Source organism: Rhinichthys klamathensis, unplaced genomic scaffold, assembly GCF_029890125.1.
Source record: "Rhinichthys klamathensis goyatoka isolate OS25496 unplaced genomic scaffold, OSU_Roscu_1.1 h1tg000440l_1, whole genome shotgun sequence".
Classification (NCBI taxonomy): domain Eukaryota; kingdom Metazoa; phylum Chordata; class Actinopteri; order Cypriniformes; family Leuciscidae; genus Rhinichthys; species Rhinichthys klamathensis.
This window is the reverse complement of record NW_026606936.1, coordinates 420120-441077: the sequence shown is the minus strand read 5'-3', so window position 1 is coordinate 441077 and position 20958 is coordinate 420120. Positions and strand designations below refer to the sequence as shown.

Here is a 20958-nt window from a genome sequence, read left to right as displayed (position 1 = left end):
AATAAGAATACGTTGTAACAGTGTTTCTAAGCAACGTTCCACTAGCAATTAAAGTAAGATTACAAGACAGTGCGCTAAATAGACGCTCGCGAAGCTGAGGAGGTTACTATGGCAACAATACACTGCTCGAGCACATTCCATTATACCCTCACATCGACTAAACATAAATAGCCTAATGCCATTAATTATCACTTTATTATTATAGATGTGCACGTCTCAAATAATCACAATGTTTAAATGTTTGTTATAAGATAAAGGATTTTACACGATTTAGTTGATTGAAATCAGCCTCTCCAGCATTACACTTGCTAATGCATAAACACTTGCAAATAAGGCAACATGCAACACAGAACAATTGAAGTGCACAAAAATAAGATGAAACTAACATTTTAAATATAATACAAGCAGATGTGATTGGTATTGATTGATATTTTATTTATTGTTAAATTGTTGTTGTTGTTATTATTAAAACACAATTTCAACAATATATTATTGGAAAAGTAGCCTATATTGTTACATTTTATCCATCAATTATAAGGTCATTTATATTTTTTTATTCTAAAAAGGATTTTCTTTACAGTAAATATTGCATAGTAAAATGACATGGATTGCCTTTTAAAATATATTTTAACTATACTATAGGTGACTTAATTGTACTGTAATTTTTACATTCTTTTTTTCTTCAAAATTATTAAAAATTTCAGTAACACTTTATTTTAAGGTGACGTAGTTACATACATGTACTTACTATAGTAATAACAGTAAATTATGCATATTACAAGTAACTAACCCTAAACCAAACCCTAACCGTAACTCTATAGTAAGTACATGTACAAAAATACATCATTCTCTCATTCTGTTTGAGAGAAGAACAAACGCACCAGAGGGGATATTTAAGGTGATGTGTAATTGACCCCCTCATTTCCAATAAGCGCATTGACAGGTTTGGTGTGTGCATGTGGCCAGCAAATATGCCAAGCAATTTCAAAACACCCACACACGCTCATCAAACACACACGGACAAACAACCATGGAAAATCATAGTTGTGTAACCTTGGAAGCGCTCAGGCTGTGCCTCCATCATGGCACAGATTCTGCTCTCCATGCCATATGCTCTATCTGTTCGGCATCAGGGCCTCGTGCCCATTTTTTTCCTCACAGTCTTCTCTTTTTTTCCCTCTTCTTCAGGGGCGCGTTCTCTGTCGTGAGGCGATGCGTGAAGATATCATCCGGCCAAGAGTATGCGGCCAAAATCATCAACACAAAGAAGCTGTCGGCCAGGGGTAGGTGATTTTTATTTGGTGTGCTCCTGTCAGGTGTGAGTCAGGATTTGAGTGCAGTTAATGGAGCGTCTAGTGTAACCGAACATGGCAACATCCGGATAAACCGGGAGAATGGAAATATGCATCTGGGTCTCATCTGGAGCTCTGTGCGTGTGTTCTGACGTAACAGCTTGCGTCTAGCTGTGAAGAAATTGAAGGGATTATGCATAAGAATCACATACATCCACTTATCAATCTGAATACTGTATTAATAAGTCTGGATGTAGTAAGTTGAGTGTTTTGTGTTCTTGTGTGCATAAGCACAGTAACAGGTGATATGGGAGCAGATATATGTATATGTGTGCGCTTTCAAAGGCTTTGGCTGGTCTTATCCCCTGTTGGAAAGTGTGGGCATAGAGCGACCCAGTTCTTTCAGATCCGTCAGTGTAATTGTTGCTGTTGGCCTGTTTGCCTGCAGGCTCTGCTGCTATAGGGCAAAACAACCAATCAGCCTCCTTCCCACCCTCAGAACAACCAATCATTTTGCTTCTCCCACAGCATCTCTCCTCCTAAGAGCCAATGATATGACTCATGTTGCCCTTTTCTATGAAACAATTCCTCCAAATCTGTTAGCTTTAAAGTTTCCCTTTACGAAAGGCAGGTTTTGGAAGGGAAAACGAGAATATTTTCTGGATCATTAGGATTGAATTACACCCCCCCCCCCCCCCCCCCCCCCCTCCCCTCCCCTTTTTGCACAGTGGAATTGAAATGGACACCTAGATTCCGGGATCAGTATCACAGCACTGGTGCATGCTGGGATATCGTTTCCAAAAATACAGCATCGGGTGGTATGGCAGTTTATTCTGTATTCATCTCTCTCTCTCTCTCGCTCTCTCTCTCTCTCTCTCATACTCGCCGAGCACTGCAGTGCTCCGCTGCACTGGATGCTGGTCCGTGTCAGAGATGGTCTTAAGCTCTTTCTGCGATAAGCTCAGGAATTGCGATTCTATGAGCACCCATAAATGCCACTGCACACAGACACACATATAAGCACATTGACACTAGACCCTTCCTCGCTAGTGGGATCATGACCTCCAGTTCTAGAGTAATGCAGGGTAAAGGGTCAGGTGATTACTGATAGGTCAAAATCTTGCTGTTTTTCATTAAGACACTGCAAAAAATCTTTTTCTGGTTTTCATTGAAAACATCTAAATATCCTTACATTCCACTGCACTGTAATCTTAAAGACCCCTGTGATGTGGTGTTTTTAATATGCTTTTAAGACAAACCAACCATGTGCAAATTCAAAACCATTGCTGAGTATTTTCTCCTTAAAACTAAAAAAAGGCGGTTTGAAATCGCTGGTGTTCCTTACGCCACAAACTACCTTGTAGTTGGCTTTAGCATATCATGAACTATTCTCTGAAGCAGGGGAGTCTCAAGAGAAGCCAGGTTATCACTGTATATTTTTCTGTTGATATTAAAAATCAGGTACATTTAGCAATATAGCAGGTGGATTATGTATATGATGTATATTACAATGTTATGATGCTTTTCTCCACTGACGTTCTAAGTTGTTCAAAGCGTTTCTAAGGATACTGTTTTTTTTTTAGAAGACTCTGAGACGGCGAACGGGAACATGATTTGTGTAACATTAGCAGCACATTATTAGCGGTTTGATAACTTGATAGCAAAAGGCTAATCATATTAATTACCGTTATGTGTCCGACATTGTAAAGAGTGATTCATAAAACGCATCACAATTCTGATACATCGACATGTTGATGAGCCTGTATAATTCCACTACTTCTTCTGAATCAGTTTCTGGTTAAAAACACATGTCTGAATTAAACCAGTATTTCCACTTGCCTCTATGTGGCGTTTACTACAGTAAAGTTTTTTGAGTGGATCAGGTATTCTGAGCTTGGTTGATTGAATGGAAGCGGGGTTAATTTGCATATTCATGGGTCCGCTTATACTAAATGAAGCAAGGGTGTAGTTACGTTCAAGCTATTTCAAGGCATGAAGAATTTTTCTTTACAGGATTTTTTTTTTAAATATGTCATTTTGGTGATCAAAAATTGTTTTTAAGGGATAAAATGATTGACTACAAGGGGACTTTAAGACAAGACACCCCAGGTGAATATGGTAAAAAAAAAAAAAAAGATATCACCATACTTCCCCAGTTGATTGATTACATTAAGTAAATGTGAACGTATTTAAATGTTATGTTTAAATATGCAAATGAGGTATTATCTAATTAAATATGCACTAAGTTGCATACGTTTTCAGAGCTGAAATCTGAACATTGGATAATGCCAGGTTCAAATATATGATATATGAACAAACCCCTCTGTTAAAAACCTTCAGCATATAGATGGGAATAAAACTGTAAATTTTAAAGTATGCAAGTACTACTGAGATTTCTGCTCAGTGCAAAAAACTCTTTTTGAGAAAACAACGTTTAAAGATATATTGTATTTGAAATCTACAGACTCAAATAAGTGCAATTAATAAACAACACTGAAGTGTATTTTGGATGTTTTCTTTCTACTAGTCTGAAACAACATGTTATGTAAAGCCAATTAGCACAACATACAAACAAAATTGACCCATGTATGCAAAACAATGTTTTTGCGTGTACTGTCTTGCCTTAAAAATAAAGGTTCTAAAAGGGGGTTTCAGGGTTTCGCACTGAAGCCATAGAAGAACTATTTTGGGTTTCCTTGAGTTTCCTTTATTCGATGATGGACAGATGAGCAACCCTAACGTAATCATCCACGTCACCAAAGAGCGCTTGGGTTGAATTCGTTTACAACAAAGAATGGCTGCCGCTGGAGAATTTAGATGTGTAGATTCAGCCTATTTTGGGTTTCCTAAAGAACCTTTCAGTGAACAGTTCTCAAAAGTACCAAGTACTGTCTGTCATATGACAGTGACAACGTTAACATGGTTGATATAATATGTCCCTATTTCATACCCATATCCATACTAGAACATATTTTTTTAATGGGTGTTTCAAACGAAATGTACCTACTACACTACAGTATGTGGTTTTAAAAATGCTTTTTTTCACTTTTTCAACTTTAGTTAGTGTGTAATGTTGCTGTTTGAGCATAAAAAAATATCTGCAAGGTTACAAAGCTCAAGTCCACTCCACAGGGAGATATTTTATTTAACAGAATTCACTTTCCAAGAACTACAACGAACGACTTGAATTGGCTTGAACTGGTCTGAATTTTTTTTTCTTAATATTTATAAGTTCGGTCTGGACTTGATCCGTTGAGAAGCAAGTATGCCCGAACCAAAGCTGTTCGAACCAATCAAATTATCAGGGCGGGCTTTATTGGATGATGGACAGATGAGCAACCCTAACGTAATCATCCACGTCACCAAAGAGCGCTTGGGTTGAATTCGTTTACAACAAAGAATGGCTGCCGCTGGAGAATTTAGATGTGTAGATTCAGCCATCGCGTCTGTTATAGAAGATGTAGACAGCGCATTCATTTTAAAAGAGGAACAGAGAACCGCGATCAAGGCATTTGTCAATCCAATTGAGTGCAGAGGCATATTCTTTCCTCGTTCGGTTGAAACACGCCCCATAATCACAGCCCAATGGACCAAATAGAGGTCTCTGCAGACGGTAATAGGAGTTACCAGATCAGGGGGCGAGGCCATAAACATAGGGGCGTTTTCAACCGTGTTATCTGATTTGCCCACGTCACAGTGTGGGTAGGTCTTAGGGGTGGGGTCGGGAGAAGGGCATAATTTTCATTCCATGATTTATAAACACCCACCAGTGTGAAAACACCCACAAATTTAGAAACACCCACTTTTGTTCCGCAGAGACCTCCTACTCCAATGGAGCAGTATCAGACTCACATTCTGACTAGAATCTGAGTATGACGACGTCAGGCTAAATATTTACACCTGAGCAGATGAAACTCGCGGATATGGTAATGGGCGGGACATTTCCTGAACATGCACTAAGCGGTGCCAATCACAGCACACTGGGCCAGCTAACCAATCACAGCACATTTTGTATATCAGAAGGAGTGGCTTCATCGAAACAAACTGTTCAACACGCGTTCAAGACAGACTGAGGAGAGAGGAGCTGTAATAATGTAAAATAGGTGAAAAATAATGTGTTTTTTTGAATAATCAAGCATAAAAAGCATATTCTAGTACACCCCAAAAACAAAATCAAGACTTCATAAAAGGGCACAATAGGACCCCTGTGCTTTTTGGGTTTAACATTTAAATCAACTGACAAAATTGTGAATAAATGTAATATTGAAAATTTTGAAAAGAACTGAATCAACCTTATTTTTATGAAGTTGTCAGATTGCGTAAAAATAGTGTACTGCTTTTTATTGAATATATTTTTAAGTTAATATATAAATTTATGTATATCACCAACCTCGTCATCTTCAAAAACCTAGATGTGTGAGGTAGCTTTATTTTCTAGTCATGAAACTAGAAACTAGAAGTCATGAAAATGAATAAAATCTTAAATACCCCCACAGCCCATCAATAAAGCTCAAGTAGGCATAACCCATCATCAAAACCAAACCAGAAATGTGCAAAAACATTTCTGTTCACTGCTCTAAATTTACTGGGGATAATGCTTAAAAGTAGTGATAGAAATCTGCCATTGGAACTAAAATAAAATAAACTTACAGTACACTCTCAGCAAAAAAAAAAAAAAGAAAAGAAAAAAAAAGTGTAACAATTGTACCTTTAGGGGTACAACAGCTTGTCACTTGGGAAGTACCCTTAATAGGCCTTTTTACCCCTAAATATTAAAGTAGCAATACGTACCTTATGGTACTTATATTAAGGGCTTTTTTACCCATAAATATTATATGTACCTTAAGATACTACTATGAACCTTTTAGGGGTAAATAAGGTTTAAAAAAAAGTTTTTTTTAAGGGTACTGGCCAAGTGACAAGCTGTTAAAGGTACCCCTAAAGGTACAAATGTTAAACATTTTTTCTGAGAGTGTATGTTCAAAATACACAATAATCTTTGAAAATAAGTGATTTAATATCATATGGATTTTGCTTCTCATGCAGGTAATTTTGTCTTGGTTTTAGGATGTTTAGGGATGTGTGTGTGTGCGTTTCAAGACAAAGTTACTGATTAATACTGAGAAATATTTGTTGTGTAAAAATAGAAAAACACAGAGGAGGATAAAGACTGTAATCGAGAGAACTGGAATAAGAAAAAAGGCAAAGACAGGTCAATAGACAAGCTGTGTACAGATTGTGAATTACGTAAGGCAAATGCCATGCAGAGGGAACAAAATACAGAAAAGAACAACGAGAAAAAGGATAGCGTTGGAGATAGATGAAGAGGAAGGAGAGAATGAGAAAGCAGACATGTAGACTGGTGTCTTACAAAACAACCAGATGGTCATAGTCCATGTTGATGGCGCTTCTGTATGTGTTTATGTAATACCAGATGAATGTTAAAAGAAACAATCTGCTAGTTGATTATGATTTAGTATCTTGTGGTGTAGATAACTCAGGAAAAAAAACAGCACTCTCTAACCTCATCTGTCCTCATTTAGTACTCCTGAGCATTGCAGCGCTGTGCTCAGCTGTACCTCGTTTTATAATCACTGCTTTGATATACTATGAACCTTAGTGATAGTTAACACTGTATTTTATGTGATGGGAATGAAAACAAGGCTATGAAGGATATAAGTATATCTGTTCAAGTGTTGGTCAATTGTTAATTTGGTGTTGATGTTGATGAGAAAAATTAGAATTGATTATACAAAATAATCACATTTACTATTGTTAGGCTATATAACCCTCTCTGCAACAAACATTTTTAGATTTTACAAATGTTTTACATTTTAGAGGTGTTTTATTTCATTCAACATTCATAGAGCTTATTTGACAGAGCAGTCTGTTCCATCGCATTTGCCGTATTTGTTGTGGCTATTCTTTCATACATATTGAATTCACAATCAGTGAATTCATAATGAATGTTTCACATTAAGATGCTAAGACAGACATTTCTGCATACATATAGACAATAATTCAGAGATGGTGTTAATGAAGAATTCACATGAGGCCTTGTCAGAAATGCTGTTCAAGACAGAATGTCCACTACCTCTGAATCTCCTTGACCCACGTTGAGTCATTCACTCATGGTGTGCGGAAGAGAGACTATACAATCACGTGAGAGGTTATGGTCCTGCAAAGCTAAAAATAAACTCATTGGTTTCTCAGACAGCACCTCCTTCTCACACACATACTCTCTCTCTGTCTCTCTCTCTCTCTCTCTCTCTCTCTCTCTTAAAAATAGCTTGATTAAATAAATGCTTTGTTTATAATGAGGACGTTTTAGGTAATGAGACTTGCAGGATGTTTTAATGGTTCGAAGACCTCTTATATGTTAAAAGATGAATGCAAATTTGATTTCTCATGTCATGGCCCTTTAAAGTGTAGCCTACTGCCTACTGTAACCAAAATATACATTTATTTTGAAACTTGGATGTAATTTATTTAAGTATATTTCTAATGTCATGTTTGCAATGATGCAATTTAGTACATTTAAAAAAAAACTTGTAATATCAAATAACGCACTTAGAGTTAAAATTATAATCAAGTACTTTGCATGTGCTTTAATATGTTAGTCAGCACAACAAAATAAGAGTAGTTCTTAAAAACATGACAAAAGATTATTTATTAACAATTTACTTTGAAACAATTTCCACTCATAAATTGCTAGTAAGTTCCACAAATAATTTCATTAAAGAAATGGCAAATAACACATTAATTGAATGTGAAATTTTGAAGCAGAAAGACTGAAAGAATGTTTTCTTGTAAAACGCATTCGTTTTTTACTTTTTTTTTTTACAGTGCTACTTTAAAGATTTGAAGTACATTAAAAAGTGCACATTTAATACAATAAAGTGCACTTCTTTTTCACAGGGGCTTTTAATACACTATTGCTTATTATATATATAAGAATAACCAATTCGATTACGTTGAAGAAGATACTGCTGTATTCATAAAACACTGGTTGGAAAAAACTAACTCTGCCTAGATTCTGCAGTGAAAATCCAATGGACACTTTACTATCCCATGAAGCCATGAGAGAGAATCTGTCATATTGGCAAATGGAGTGACCCAGCTGATGATGTAGGTCACATGATGGCACATGTATGACTTTACTGTATTTGTACACATATGCACATTTATAGAACATTCTTTATTAATAGTCAGAAAGTAAGTTCTTTTGAATAAAATGCAGTACCTATAGGCAGTATGATGCAGTGAGAATGTACATATTGGTTTATTTGGCTGATATCTGTCTCTCTTTCTTTCTGGCTGCATCTAAAACCCAAGGAAGCTGCTTTGTTGCCCATATTATACCTGCAAAGACAGCATTTTTCAAATGCGACCTCTTTCTCTGTTCAGGCTGTGTGCAAAACTAGTAGGTCAGACTGTGTAGTGTAGCATATAGAACCAAATGCCTACTTTAATAAACTAGGCCACAGAATTCTGAGGAGAGATAGCTAGGGCACTTTTAATTAGAGACACATTCTCTCAGTTCCCCGTGACGTCTCTCTTTTTTTGCTCTCTGACCAGTAGCTCAGATTCTCTCATGTCTGAGGACTTTAACTCATTGGAGAGTCTGTGGTCTCATTGGAGCTAAAGGGTCATTTCCCTGAGGGACATGGAGGAGCTAAACATCTTGAAAGTTTGCAGAAGAGTCTGTGAAATGTTTCATGCTATGTTTCCATTGAGAGCTGAAAGTTCTGTTTTAAGCTCTTGTCTCGGTGCTTAAAGTTGTAGCCTACAGTGTGTCCTTGATTTTGCATGTGTGTGTGGGCAATCTTTTGTAATATTTTTCATATTCTGACTGGATAATTTGGATAGAAGTCATCTTACCAAAATTGATAGAATGATACATCGGCCTGGGCAATAAATCAGCTATTTTGAGATTATTGGCCCTGCTTGGCCAATTAATAGAAGCATTAGCTCTCCCTGATGTCTCCTTAACGCCTCAGTTTCAAAATCGACCTTCAGACTAATCAATGAATAATGGAAGATTTCTATTTGAAATATTTTTAGAGGTAATGATTTTTAACAATAATGTATAAAACTCTTAAAACCATGAGCTCTGAAGGAAGCCGCAAATCCATGTGATTTTGTAGTTTTAGTTTAGTTTTTTAGTATTGCCTGTGAATGGTGAACACCTTGGATCCACCAATCATGGGTGCGTGTTTCCCGTACAACGCCATAACTCGCTGCTTAACTTCCATAGTACGATACATCGTTGAAAAAGTCAACTAGTCATGACTGTTTCCCGTATTGTTGCAAATTTGTTGTTCAACCACGTTGGTTAATGAGGTGAATGAGGCTCGTTCTTTATACGTACTAGAGCAAGTACGCATGTGCACACTCCTCAACGGTGCGTTAAATCTCTCAACAGACTAAGAGACGTAAATGTGTATATTCGAAATGAAAGATATAGATTGTACTGAATGTCAGCTGCTTTATTTTTTTCAAGATAAGGATTTATTGAGTTCACATGTCATACAAACAAGAAACTATGCTTTTAACCACAGCTCGAGACCTGTCGTTCCAATCACACAACTTTGCGATGTTGTTTGCGAATGTTCGTTGGAACGATGGTTTTCGGGAAACACAGACTCGTTGAACTATGCTGATAATGACGGAACTTGCAACCATAGTCAGCTAACAATGTTTTCGTTGTATCAGACGCTGTATCAGACTTCCATTTCCACAAAGCATTGCGAATAGTGTAATTGAATCAGTTTCACTTAGTGCAACTTATAGCCTATACCCATTTGACTAATTTACAACAGACTTCAAATATATTGCATGTTATACTTTTAATAAATATCTATTAATCAAGAGTTTTATATTTTACCATCTGTTTTTTTATTTGATTACGCCATTTTCAGTGTTTCGTGGACAGTGGTTAAATCCTTAGAAGACATACTGTATCTTGTACTTTTTTTGCTTTAAAACCAAATTTTTTATGTTGTAACCACTCTGATGAATTTGGTTCATGGCTTAGAACCCTTTATTTAAGATTTTCTCGAAATCCCTATGGAGAAAACGAATGGGAATATTGAAATTGGCAAGTGATGATGGAATACGTTTGCGAATAATCGTGATCAAGTTGACCTCCCTGGTGCTAAGAGAGGTAAATGCAGTGGATTGTATTTGAATGGTCAGTTTATGCATTCCCCCCAAAATACAAATATGCAAATTTGCTATACAATTTTCTTATATTTCTTTTTTCTTTTTTCATGACTATACTTGCATATACTTACAACTATTTCCATTGTTCTATTCGACTGGTGCTGCATGTAAATCGAGCTGTTTCTGGATGATGAAGTCAATGCATGCATGAAGTTGTTCTCCTCTGGTCTGAATATAGCCAGCTGGATAAAGGTCATGCGATTTTGAAGCTTGTTATTTATTTATTTATTTATCAAGCATGATTGCTATAGCCAAGTCAAAGGACTTTTGGTCATTCATTTCAGAGGTTTGTTGCTTCTCTCTCTCTGATGATCTCAAATCTCTCATTAATCTCCTGGAAAAGCAGCACAAAACATGAAGGAATACACACTCTCTCTCTATCTCTCTCTCTCTCTCTCTCTCTCTCACACACACACACACACACACACACACACACACACACACACACACACACACACACACAAACACACGCGCACACACACACACACACACACACTCTCTCTCTCTCTCTCCTCTCTCTCTCTCTCTCTCTCTCTCTCTCTCTCTCTCTCTCTCTCTCTCTCTCTCTCTCTATCTCACACACACACACACACACACACACACACACACACACACACACACACACACACACACACACACACACACACACACACACGCTGCTGCAGTGCGGAAGGCTTCAGATAGCAAATAAAAAAGAGAACAGCAGAAAAAAGAGGGGAGGAGGCAGGACTGTCAAATGTAGGCCTTTCCCTGCTAAGTGACCGGAAAGCATTTTACACATACTGTACTGCATAGTGCACAAACTGCTCTACTACTGACAAGCCTGATTCATACCTGTAAATAGTCCAGTACAATAGGCTACTTTATAAACAGCATGTATAAATGCCAGGATCCACAAATCTGCTGTCATGTCACACACATCCAGGCCCTGGTTTATGATTGAGATGGATTTGTTTTGCTCCAAACTGATGCTACGATTGATAACCTAGGTGTTTGTCCTTATGAACAGTGTGTGCCAGTGGCTAGATGATCCATAATTCTGATCTGCTGTATAAATTGTTTCATTGCTGTTTTCCAATAATGAAAGTGTTATTTATGATAGTGGTTGTTCTTGGTCCAGATTAATGCCACTGATATTGTTCAGATGTATGAATAAGCCATCTGCTTCAGTGTAGATCTGAGCATGTCTTGGGAATGCACAAAAAAAAAGAAAAAATATGATGTGAGAATTATGTAACCAACTGTGAAGTCATGAGAAGCTATAATTATACACCGTTAAGAACCTATTAATTTACTTGTTGTCTCACTTGTTTGAGGTAACAGGAGAACAGGAGATTGTTTGAGAGTTCTGCTGTAATTGCTTGGGTTCTATGGGATCCAGAGGGTTCTGATATTTGCATGCAGGGCTGGTTCCACTGCAGAGAGGAAGAGAGGCCTTTGCGTTCTGATTGGTGGAGGAGTTGCTAGACAACAGATGTCTGGCCGGTTGGTAGGTGGACTACCTGTGGAGGTAGGGGGGGGGGGGGGGGGGGGGGGGGGGGTTGATTAGTGATAGAAAGAGAGAGTGGTGTGGGGCTGAAAGAAAGAACCACAGATGAACCTTGTGAAATTGAGAATAAATCGCCAAACCTGAGATGACAACTGATTAACCGAAATATACTGATTCTCATCTTTAAAATGGGAAGTTCAGTGATTTGAGCTAATGTGCATGCTATTTTATCCCCCTCGCCCCCTTTACAACTTAATTTATTCTCTCCATCTGAACAAAATTGAGAGAAGGAACTGAATGTGGCCAAAGGCTGCGCAGACGTGAGCAATTCATTTATGATCTCAATTCAAATTCAAATGAATCACATTTTCATATGATTCACCAGGCCTCATTTCACTAATCAACTGTGATTATGGATGTGTGCAGTATGCATTTCATGCTACTTTTGCAGTATTTTATACAGTGCACATTATGCAAAAAATACCAGAATGACACGAAAATGTGCAGTATTTGTGTATTTTTAACCTTCCGTTTCCTATGTAACAAATCTCACTTTATTTTTTAATTCTTCTTAAGTCGTTTTTTAATCAGACTGCCAAACGTTAAGACATTATTACACAAAAATGGATAAAAATGCAAATAATAATAATAAAAAATCCATTCTGAGATAACTCTGCACCACTTGCTGAATTTAACATGCAACATAATGAGGTCAAGTGACAATGTTGAAGCGTTTATAATTGTTATAATTAGTAGGCTATATATACACTGCACACTTTGCAGTAAGGAGCATTTCTGAAACAAAATGTGCTTTCTTAATTTGTCTTTTCCTTTGTGTGTTAATGGCTTGTTAATTGATTGTGACTGACTCCAGTCGCCAGATGCTTAAAGGTATGTTGAATCATGAATCGTGTCACAAGATCTTTTAGAGAATTGTGTTTATTCTGCTTGCGAGTTAAGTTTAGTATGTTTTTTTTTATATCGGATTAGTACAGAAGAGAGAAGAGCGCATGTGGTTATTTATAGTTTTCTGCAGGTCAGGGTGCCATCTGCCCCTCATACACACTCGCAGGCATTAAAACACTGTCCTCTGATGGTGATTCAAAGATCTGCAGGGCTCTCACAGAAACATTAGACACGAAAAAGCACGGTTTTATGAACAGATCTGTACCTTGTCAGTTAAAACATCTCCAATATATCAGCTACATTTGTTTTTGTAATCTGTTTCAGATCACCAGAAGCTGGAGAGAGAGGCCAGGATTTGCCGTCTCTTGAAACACCCGAATATTGGTAATGGACTCAGTTTTTCCAGAGACATTCTACCAGAGATCTGTATTACCTAATGGTAGCTAAAGATGAGGAAATGACGGAGCAAAATTCTCTTTGTAGTTCGACTCCATGACAGCATATCGGAGGAGGGCTTCCATTACCTAGTCTTTGATCTGTAAGTATATTAACTTAATTTCATCTTTTTCCTCCACATTTCTAAATAGGCTCAATAGGCAGAGTTAGTATTAGACTGCCCCATTTACAAAGTGCTACTGATATTTATGTGATAGCAGGACGGTGCCCAGAGGGCAGCCTTCGGCAAACCAGTGAGCCTACTTTCAGCATTACTTTATAGAACTGATTTATAGAATAAAAGACATTTTTGGCTACGTTCACACAGGCACAGCAGCTGAATACAGATGTTACTCCTGTTTTAGAGTGTTAATTAGTTACGTTCACAAACAGTTTGATTATGAACAAGCATGACAACCCCATTCTTACAACAAAATGATATAATATATTATTGTGTGAACAGGACTATTCAAGAGTCATACCTGTTTGTGGGAATGTTCGCTTAACTTTGGCTAGCATTCGGTCAAGGTTCTCTCATGAACAAGCGTTCTTCCAGTAACAATAGACTGTTTGTTCAAAAATTATCTGGTCTTTAATAATGTTCTCAAACCGTTAGCCCAAAAACATAATTTATATATTGTTCATGTTTAATGCTTATTTCAGAATTTTCAGAGAAAATTCAAAAGTAACGTTCCATTAATGTTAGCAGAATGATAAAATGGAATGTTCCCTTAACGTTGGTTTAATCCGATTTTTCTAAACATTTAAAAAAAAAATTAGAGAACATTCAGAAATAACGTTTTCATAACTTAATGGAAACGTTAGCAAAACTGTTTTAGAGCATATTTTTGTTAGCTGGGTGGTTGTGTGGCACTAATGTAAATTAAAGTCATTAAAACGGAAGACCCCAGAAACGAGGCCTGCTTCTTTCTACATGTGTAACAGTTGTCAATCCTAAACACTGACTGTGCGAGTGAGCGTAGCCTTAGAAATGGACCAGACCAGTGGATTGTGCTGACTTTTGTCTGTATGAAATAAAAAAAACTGGCTTATGATGTAGTTCTGCTAGCAGCTGATCGGAGAAAGATAGACAAACAGAGAGGAGAACACAAGGCATGCAGGCGGAGAAAAACAAGTAGAGAGACGCAAGCTGTCATATTCAGTGATATTCAACTGTTTGTGACCCAGATTCACACAGTCTGACAAATGCTTGCACTGCTATTTTTGAATACTTTCAGCTTTTGTACGAATAAACATACAATGTTGATTTTTAGTGTAGTTATTTGAATAGAGCTCAACAATACAGCCCACTTTGTCATTGGACTAGCCTCCAGAAGGACCAAACAGCTATGACATGAATAGCAAAAACTACACAATATTACACGATATTCGCAACATTTTGAGGAATACTAGTATGAACTGCTCATAAAATAAAACATTGTGAAAGATGTAATAGAAGCTAGGTCTGCTAGGTCTATTTAAATGCTGTCCTCAGTAGCAAATCAGTTCACTCAGCTGCCACAGCTGAAGTGAACTGCACCACAAAGAAAAAGAAAGAAAGAAAGAAATCTGGTAAAACCTGCTAAAAAATGGTATTCAATTATACATTTTTATTCTCTAGCTCAAATCATGTCCAGTTAATGTAAATGCATGTTGTATACAAGGCAATTTCTTGTAAAAGGAAGTATGCTTAATTGTTTTGTCAAATTAAAAGTTTTATGTAAAAGTACATTTTAAAGCATTGTTTTAAATATTATTTTGCCAGGATTTAAAAAAGCACACTTATTTTGATGTGTTGACTAACATACTAAAGCACATGTAAAGAACTTGATTATAATTTGAACTGTAGTGTGTTATTCAGTATTAAGTAAATATATTTTAAATGTACTAAATTGCAACACCCCCACTGCAAATATATTTCAATACATCATCGATCAAACTTAATAATTACATTTCAATTATATTTTAGTTTACCATAAATGCTTGTCATTACATTTGGAAGTTTACTTTAACCACATTTATAACAACAAATATAAGCAATTACATAATTACATAAAATTATATATTTGGCTATGTTCAGACTGCAGGTAAATGTGGTCCAAATCCTCCTTTTTTTTTGTTTGTTTGTTGCTCGCATGCAACTCAGATCTGTTTTTCTCATGACCGTGTGAACACCACAAACCACACCTGATCTTTTCAATTCCGATTTGGACCACTTCCATATGTGTCAACAGTCATATCGGAATTCGTGCGACTTTTACGTCACTCTAGATCAACATTCATCACAATTCTGTGCTCATGGGAGTCACTTCAAAGATTTTACATACCCAAAGTTATCAAGAGAGTTTTGAAAGGTAGTCAGTGAAGGACAGTGATGTGACGAACTTATAAGTATTACAGTGATAGCTCTAAATACAAGCAAAACATCAGGGCTTGTATCATACGTTTTTAAAAACTCTGCTCTCTTTTTTCACATCCTTGTCTTAGTTTTCTTTTATATTGCCTGCGCATAAATTCGCTGGCTTCTGCGGCAGATCACGCTATAAATAAACATTTAATCGCTTACTTTAATGTCCTCTGTGTTTACTTCCGTATGACAGTGTGCTGCGTGTCATCTTTTTATCATTCTTTTGTGCATGCGAGTCAGTCCAGGACGATGATCTGTTCACACTGGAATCTCATATTGGCCACATTTAAAACAACAATGTGAACAAAAATCGGAATTGAGCACTAAGGCACTAAGTGTGACCTGTATAAACTTCTTTGTATTGTCGAACACAAAGGAAGATATTTTGAAAAATGTGAGAAACTGAACAGTTCTGGGGCACCACTGACTTTGACGTCTATAGTTTTTTTCCCCCCTACTATGGAAGTCAATGTTTCCCAAAGCGGCCTGGTTACAAACTTTCTTCAAAATATCTTCCTTTGTGTGCAGCAGAATAAAGAAATGTATTCAGGTTTGGAACAACTTGAGGGTGAGTAAATGATGACAGAATTTTCATTTTTGGGTGGAGTATCCCTTTGAGTGTATCAAAAGCTCTCTGAAGTTCAGCTAATTACATTTATTACACATTTAAACTATAACAAATTTTAATATGTTCTTTTATGTTTATGTTGTTTCTGTGATAAGTGCTTTTGTTTAAAAAAACAGTGCCTTTGCTTCAATCAGTTTGTTCTTTTGATTGAAAGGTCCTTTCTACAACCGCCATATTGAGTGTTGCTATAATGGTTTGTCCCTCCCCCTCGAAATGTCCCCCACTTTACAGTCTAACTGTACCACTATCTTGCAAAAACACTCGACTGTGGAAATTATGGCATTTCCCTGTTTCTCTGGTTATTCCTAAGGAATGAACCATTTTAAAAATAGCATGTAGCATTGTTTAAAAACCTCAGAAAAAGATTTGTTTCTCTGTGGAGATTTTGAATAGCTTTTGATATGCAATAATTTACCTTTGACCTCAGGGTTACTGGAGGTGAGCTGTTTGAAGACATTGTAGCAAGAGAGTATTACAGCGAGGCTGATGCCAGGTAAGAACATGCAGACCGACACATTACAACAGTTGCACATTAGTACATTCATTAACGTCAAGTTTGTTCTACATAAAATATGCTTACAGACAGTTCTTTTAGGTCACATGACTCTTTTGTGAGCCTGTTTCTCTTTTGTGCAAGTTATTTATACTGATGATAAATTATACACTGCTTCCCAGTTTACAGCCTCACCTCCTCGAGTGTAATTTTGCATGTGTAAAGGAAAATGTGCATGTGTCTTCGGGGCTGGACAAGAAAGTGTGAAGCATGTTATTTATAGATGATTAATGACTGCATTCATTCTAATGTATGTACAATCCTCCATAACTGAATTTTTACTTCATAAAAGGTTGATAAAGTCCCTATTATCTCTATTTTCCTCTAAGTTCCCTCTTTTTACTGATTGTTTCTTGATTTTTCTTTTTACTTTTGTTCCTCCTGCCCGCCATTGTCACACTTCCCCTCTGTCTTACCTTTCTCTTTCACCGTCTCTCTCTCTCAGTCACTGCATTCAGCAGATCTTGGAGAGTGTTCATCACTGCCATGTTAATGGGATTGTCCACCGGGATCTGAAGGTCAGGACACACACACACACACACTTCTCCAGACAGCGGCGCTCAATGTAGCAGAGTCCAGTGCTAAATTTAGCACAGTCTGACGTAGCCGGATCTCATATTGTCTAACAGAAAATAGCCGTGCTGTGTCTGAGAATCTAATATTTTATCCTTTCATCTACTGAAATCTTCACAAAGCCTTTTAGCTAGTGATAATCAATCCACATTTGCGCAGGTACAATTCAGACATTTGACAGAATTAGCTTTTTTTGTTCTTCCTCCAAAATGTCTTTCAACCTGCTGAGGAGGAATGAGTCATCATAGCATGGCTGCTGTTAAAAACAAATTTGATTCAATAAATAGCTGCTTTTAGAAAAGCCATTACCTAAGGGAGAATTAAGACCATTTAGTCATATGCTTGTGTGTTTGCATGCTTTTCTTGAAGCCTGAGAATTTGCTGTTGGCCAGTAAGATGAAGGGGGCGGCAGTTAAGCTTGCCGACTTTGGTTTGGCCATAGAGGTCCAGGGTGATCAGCAGGCATGGTTTGGTAAGTAGGCTACAACAAAATAGTGTATACTGTGTTGCTATAAAAGAAACGACATTTTAACTGAGTTGCATGTTTGAATTTGATGTTATAATATTAAAATAATTAATACAAGATGATAATTGATGCATGCAAAAACAATCATGTAGGACGATCAGTGTAGTTCAGTTTACGAATTAATCACTTTAAAGAGCCAGATCTTTCAACGAATAGGAAGCTTTGATTGACAGTTATTAGTTTGAATCAGTCTACTCCCTCAGTGCATCAGAGTGGTTACTGAATTGGCTTTATGCACAGCTGCACTACTTCCTGAACTTCAGCCAGCTCTTTTGTTTCCTGTCTGCCATTATTGGACAAACTGATTAATCCAGGTGTGCCTGGTTTTAGTAACAATAATCAGGCACACCTGGATTAATCAGTTTGTCCAATAATGGCAGACAGGAAACAAAGGAGCTGGGCTGGCTGAAGTTCAGGAAGTAGTGAAGCTGTGCATAAAGCCTATTAACATCTGACAAACGTTGTTTATACACAAGTGACTTTTAAATTGTTACAAAAAAATCTGTTTCGATTTAAATGCTGTTCTTTTGAACTAAAATAATCCTGAAAAACAAATTGGTTCCTACAAAATTATTAAGCAGCAAAACAGTTTTCAACATTGATAACAGTAAGAAATGTTTCTTGAGCAGCAAATCAACATATTAGAATGATTTCTAAAGGATCACGTGACAATGACAGCTTTGGCATCACAGAAATAAATTACATTTTAAAATATAGTACAATTGAAAACAATTATTTTAAATTGTACTATGATTTTGTCACGGTGATGCAGGCAGAAGAAGACGAGGAGTCCAAAGTTCCAAAGCAAAGCGTTTACTTACAATAATATAACTTAAACTGGTACAGACAGGCAGAAGGTACACACACACACTGAATACAACGGAGAACGGACAAAAACTGACTGAACAGAAGGGAACTACATACAAACACAGATGAACATTGAATGACAGAACACAGGTGAAACAGAAGATGATGATGATTAACTAAACACAGGTGATACAGATGAACTGATAATGAGGACACGTGGCATGAAGATAGGCAGACAAGTCCAATGAAAACAAATGACAGATTTCACAATATTACTGTTGTTACTGTATTTTTGATCAAATAAATGCAGCCTTGGTGAGCATAAGAGACGTCTTTCAAAATCATTAAAAAAATCTTTACCTTAAACTTTTGAACAGTTGTGTATTGTAAAGAGCATATTTAATTAAAACAAATATGCTACACACATAATTCAGTTTTTTTAGTACGTAATTAGTACCAGCAAAGGCTGCAAAAACAGAAGTCTATAGGGAACACGGCTTTATTAGTAACCTTGCTGTAAACAATTTTGCATGACTAAGCTTTTACAAGCCAACTTGGCAAAAAACACTTTTTCATGTTCTAAACAATAATTAAATGCTATAGAAACTGTTCATTTATTCCCCTTAACCGCTCTTTGTTCAGGTTTTGCTGGTACTCCAGGGTACTTGTCCCCGGAGGTCTTGAGGAAAGATCCTTATGGCAAACCTGTGGACATGTGGGCCTGCGGTAAGGAATCAATGAGCCACAAAAATGTTCACCTCATAAGCGAGTTGGTGTGATGGATGTCACTGTTGAAGCTCATTAACTGATTATTAAATTATTGCAGCCTGAGTTTTTAAGCAGCATTGAATCTAATCTGCCAAATGGAGTGTCCCTGGTAAATCGTCTTTCTGTTTTTAGGCTTAAAACTAGTTAGTCCAATTCAAGCAGTTGAATGAATGTTTCAATTTAGCCTTGATGTAAAAATGATTGCACAATTATTCAAATTCACCATCAGGATGTTCTTCCCACTTACGAAAAGATGGACAGATGGTAATACCATTGTACTTTGAGATATAGATTCCCAAATGGTACTGAATGATTGCCATATTCATGCACCATAGTATTTAAATTTTCTTCAAAGAATATCCTGGGACTGTCACCCAAAATTAAACATGACATTACTATGTTAGATGTCCAAAAATATACTTCTACCCTACTCGGTGTGCTGTTTGAATAAGATTGCTTGAATACAGACATTATAGCCCAGTCTTTAGGTTGTTATTTGAGAATTTGTTTGAAGAATATTTCTCTCAGAATGTAGTTATAATAAGATATATATTTCATAGGTGTGATTCTCTACATTCTGCTGGTTGGATATCCTCCATTTTGGGATGAAGACCAGCATCGCCTCTATCAGCAGATTAAGGCTGGTGCTTATGACGTGAGTCTGAATTTCTAATGATTTGCCTGGAAAGGGTTTAAAAAGATGGGCCGGACTGTCACTAAGAACACACTATTAGAGCTACAAATGTATCTGATGCCAATAACCACTTGGTAACCGATGATAAATTGATGTCACCTTCAGTTCCTTAGGCTTCCAAGGCTTCCAAATTCATACAAACTTATTAAATGACACATTATTGTGTTGTCTTATCTCTGTATGTAGTTTCCTTCTCCTGAGTGGGACACAGTGACCCCTGAAGCTAAAGATCTGATTAATAAGATGTTGACTATCAATCCTTCGAAACGCATTACAGCTTCTGAAGCCCTCAAACACCCCTGGATCTGCGTATGTGTTTCAACACACAAACACACACACTAACATGCATTCTTCTTTATTATACAACAAAGTAATTTCCTAATCCTCAATAAGCTCTTGCCATCATTCTTTGTCTTTCTGTAGCAACGCTCCACTGTAGCGTCTATGATGCACAGACAGGAAACCGTGGAGTGCTTGAAGAAATTCAATGCCCGAAGGAAACTCAAGGTTAGTTTTGGCCTGGTTTATTTTTAGACTTTCCTCAAACATCTTCTACATGTCTTTTGACCAATCTTTAGCTTTCTTCACATGAATTTCCTGCACATGCATTTACCTACTCACTACATGCAACATCTAGATTTACAATGTTCCTTTT

At 36.9% G+C, this 20958-nt stretch overlaps 1 protein-coding gene across 13 annotated transcripts in view; it reads left to right on the top strand.

The window, feature by feature from the left end:
• camk2d2 (calcium/calmodulin-dependent protein kinase (CaM kinase) II delta 2) overlaps positions 1-20958 on the top strand; it is a 38381-nt gene that overhangs the window by 1251 nt on the left and 16172 nt on the right. For all 13 annotated transcript variants that reach the window (XM_056236157.1, XM_056236166.1, XM_056236160.1 and 10 more), the window contains exons 2-11: positions 1189-1283; positions 13237-13296; positions 13396-13450; positions 16810-16875; positions 17381-17453; positions 17878-17980; positions 19484-19567; positions 20170-20264; positions 20490-20612; positions 20727-20810. In XM_056236157.1, the coding sequence (XP_056092132.1) occupies positions 1189-1283; positions 13237-13296; positions 13396-13450; positions 16810-16875; positions 17381-17453; positions 17878-17980; positions 19484-19567; positions 20170-20264; positions 20490-20612; positions 20727-20810 (838 nt within the window). The remainder of the gene's footprint in view (positions 1-1188; positions 1284-13236; positions 13297-13395; positions 13451-16809; positions 16876-17380; positions 17454-17877; positions 17981-19483; positions 19568-20169; positions 20265-20489; positions 20613-20726; positions 20811-20958) is intronic.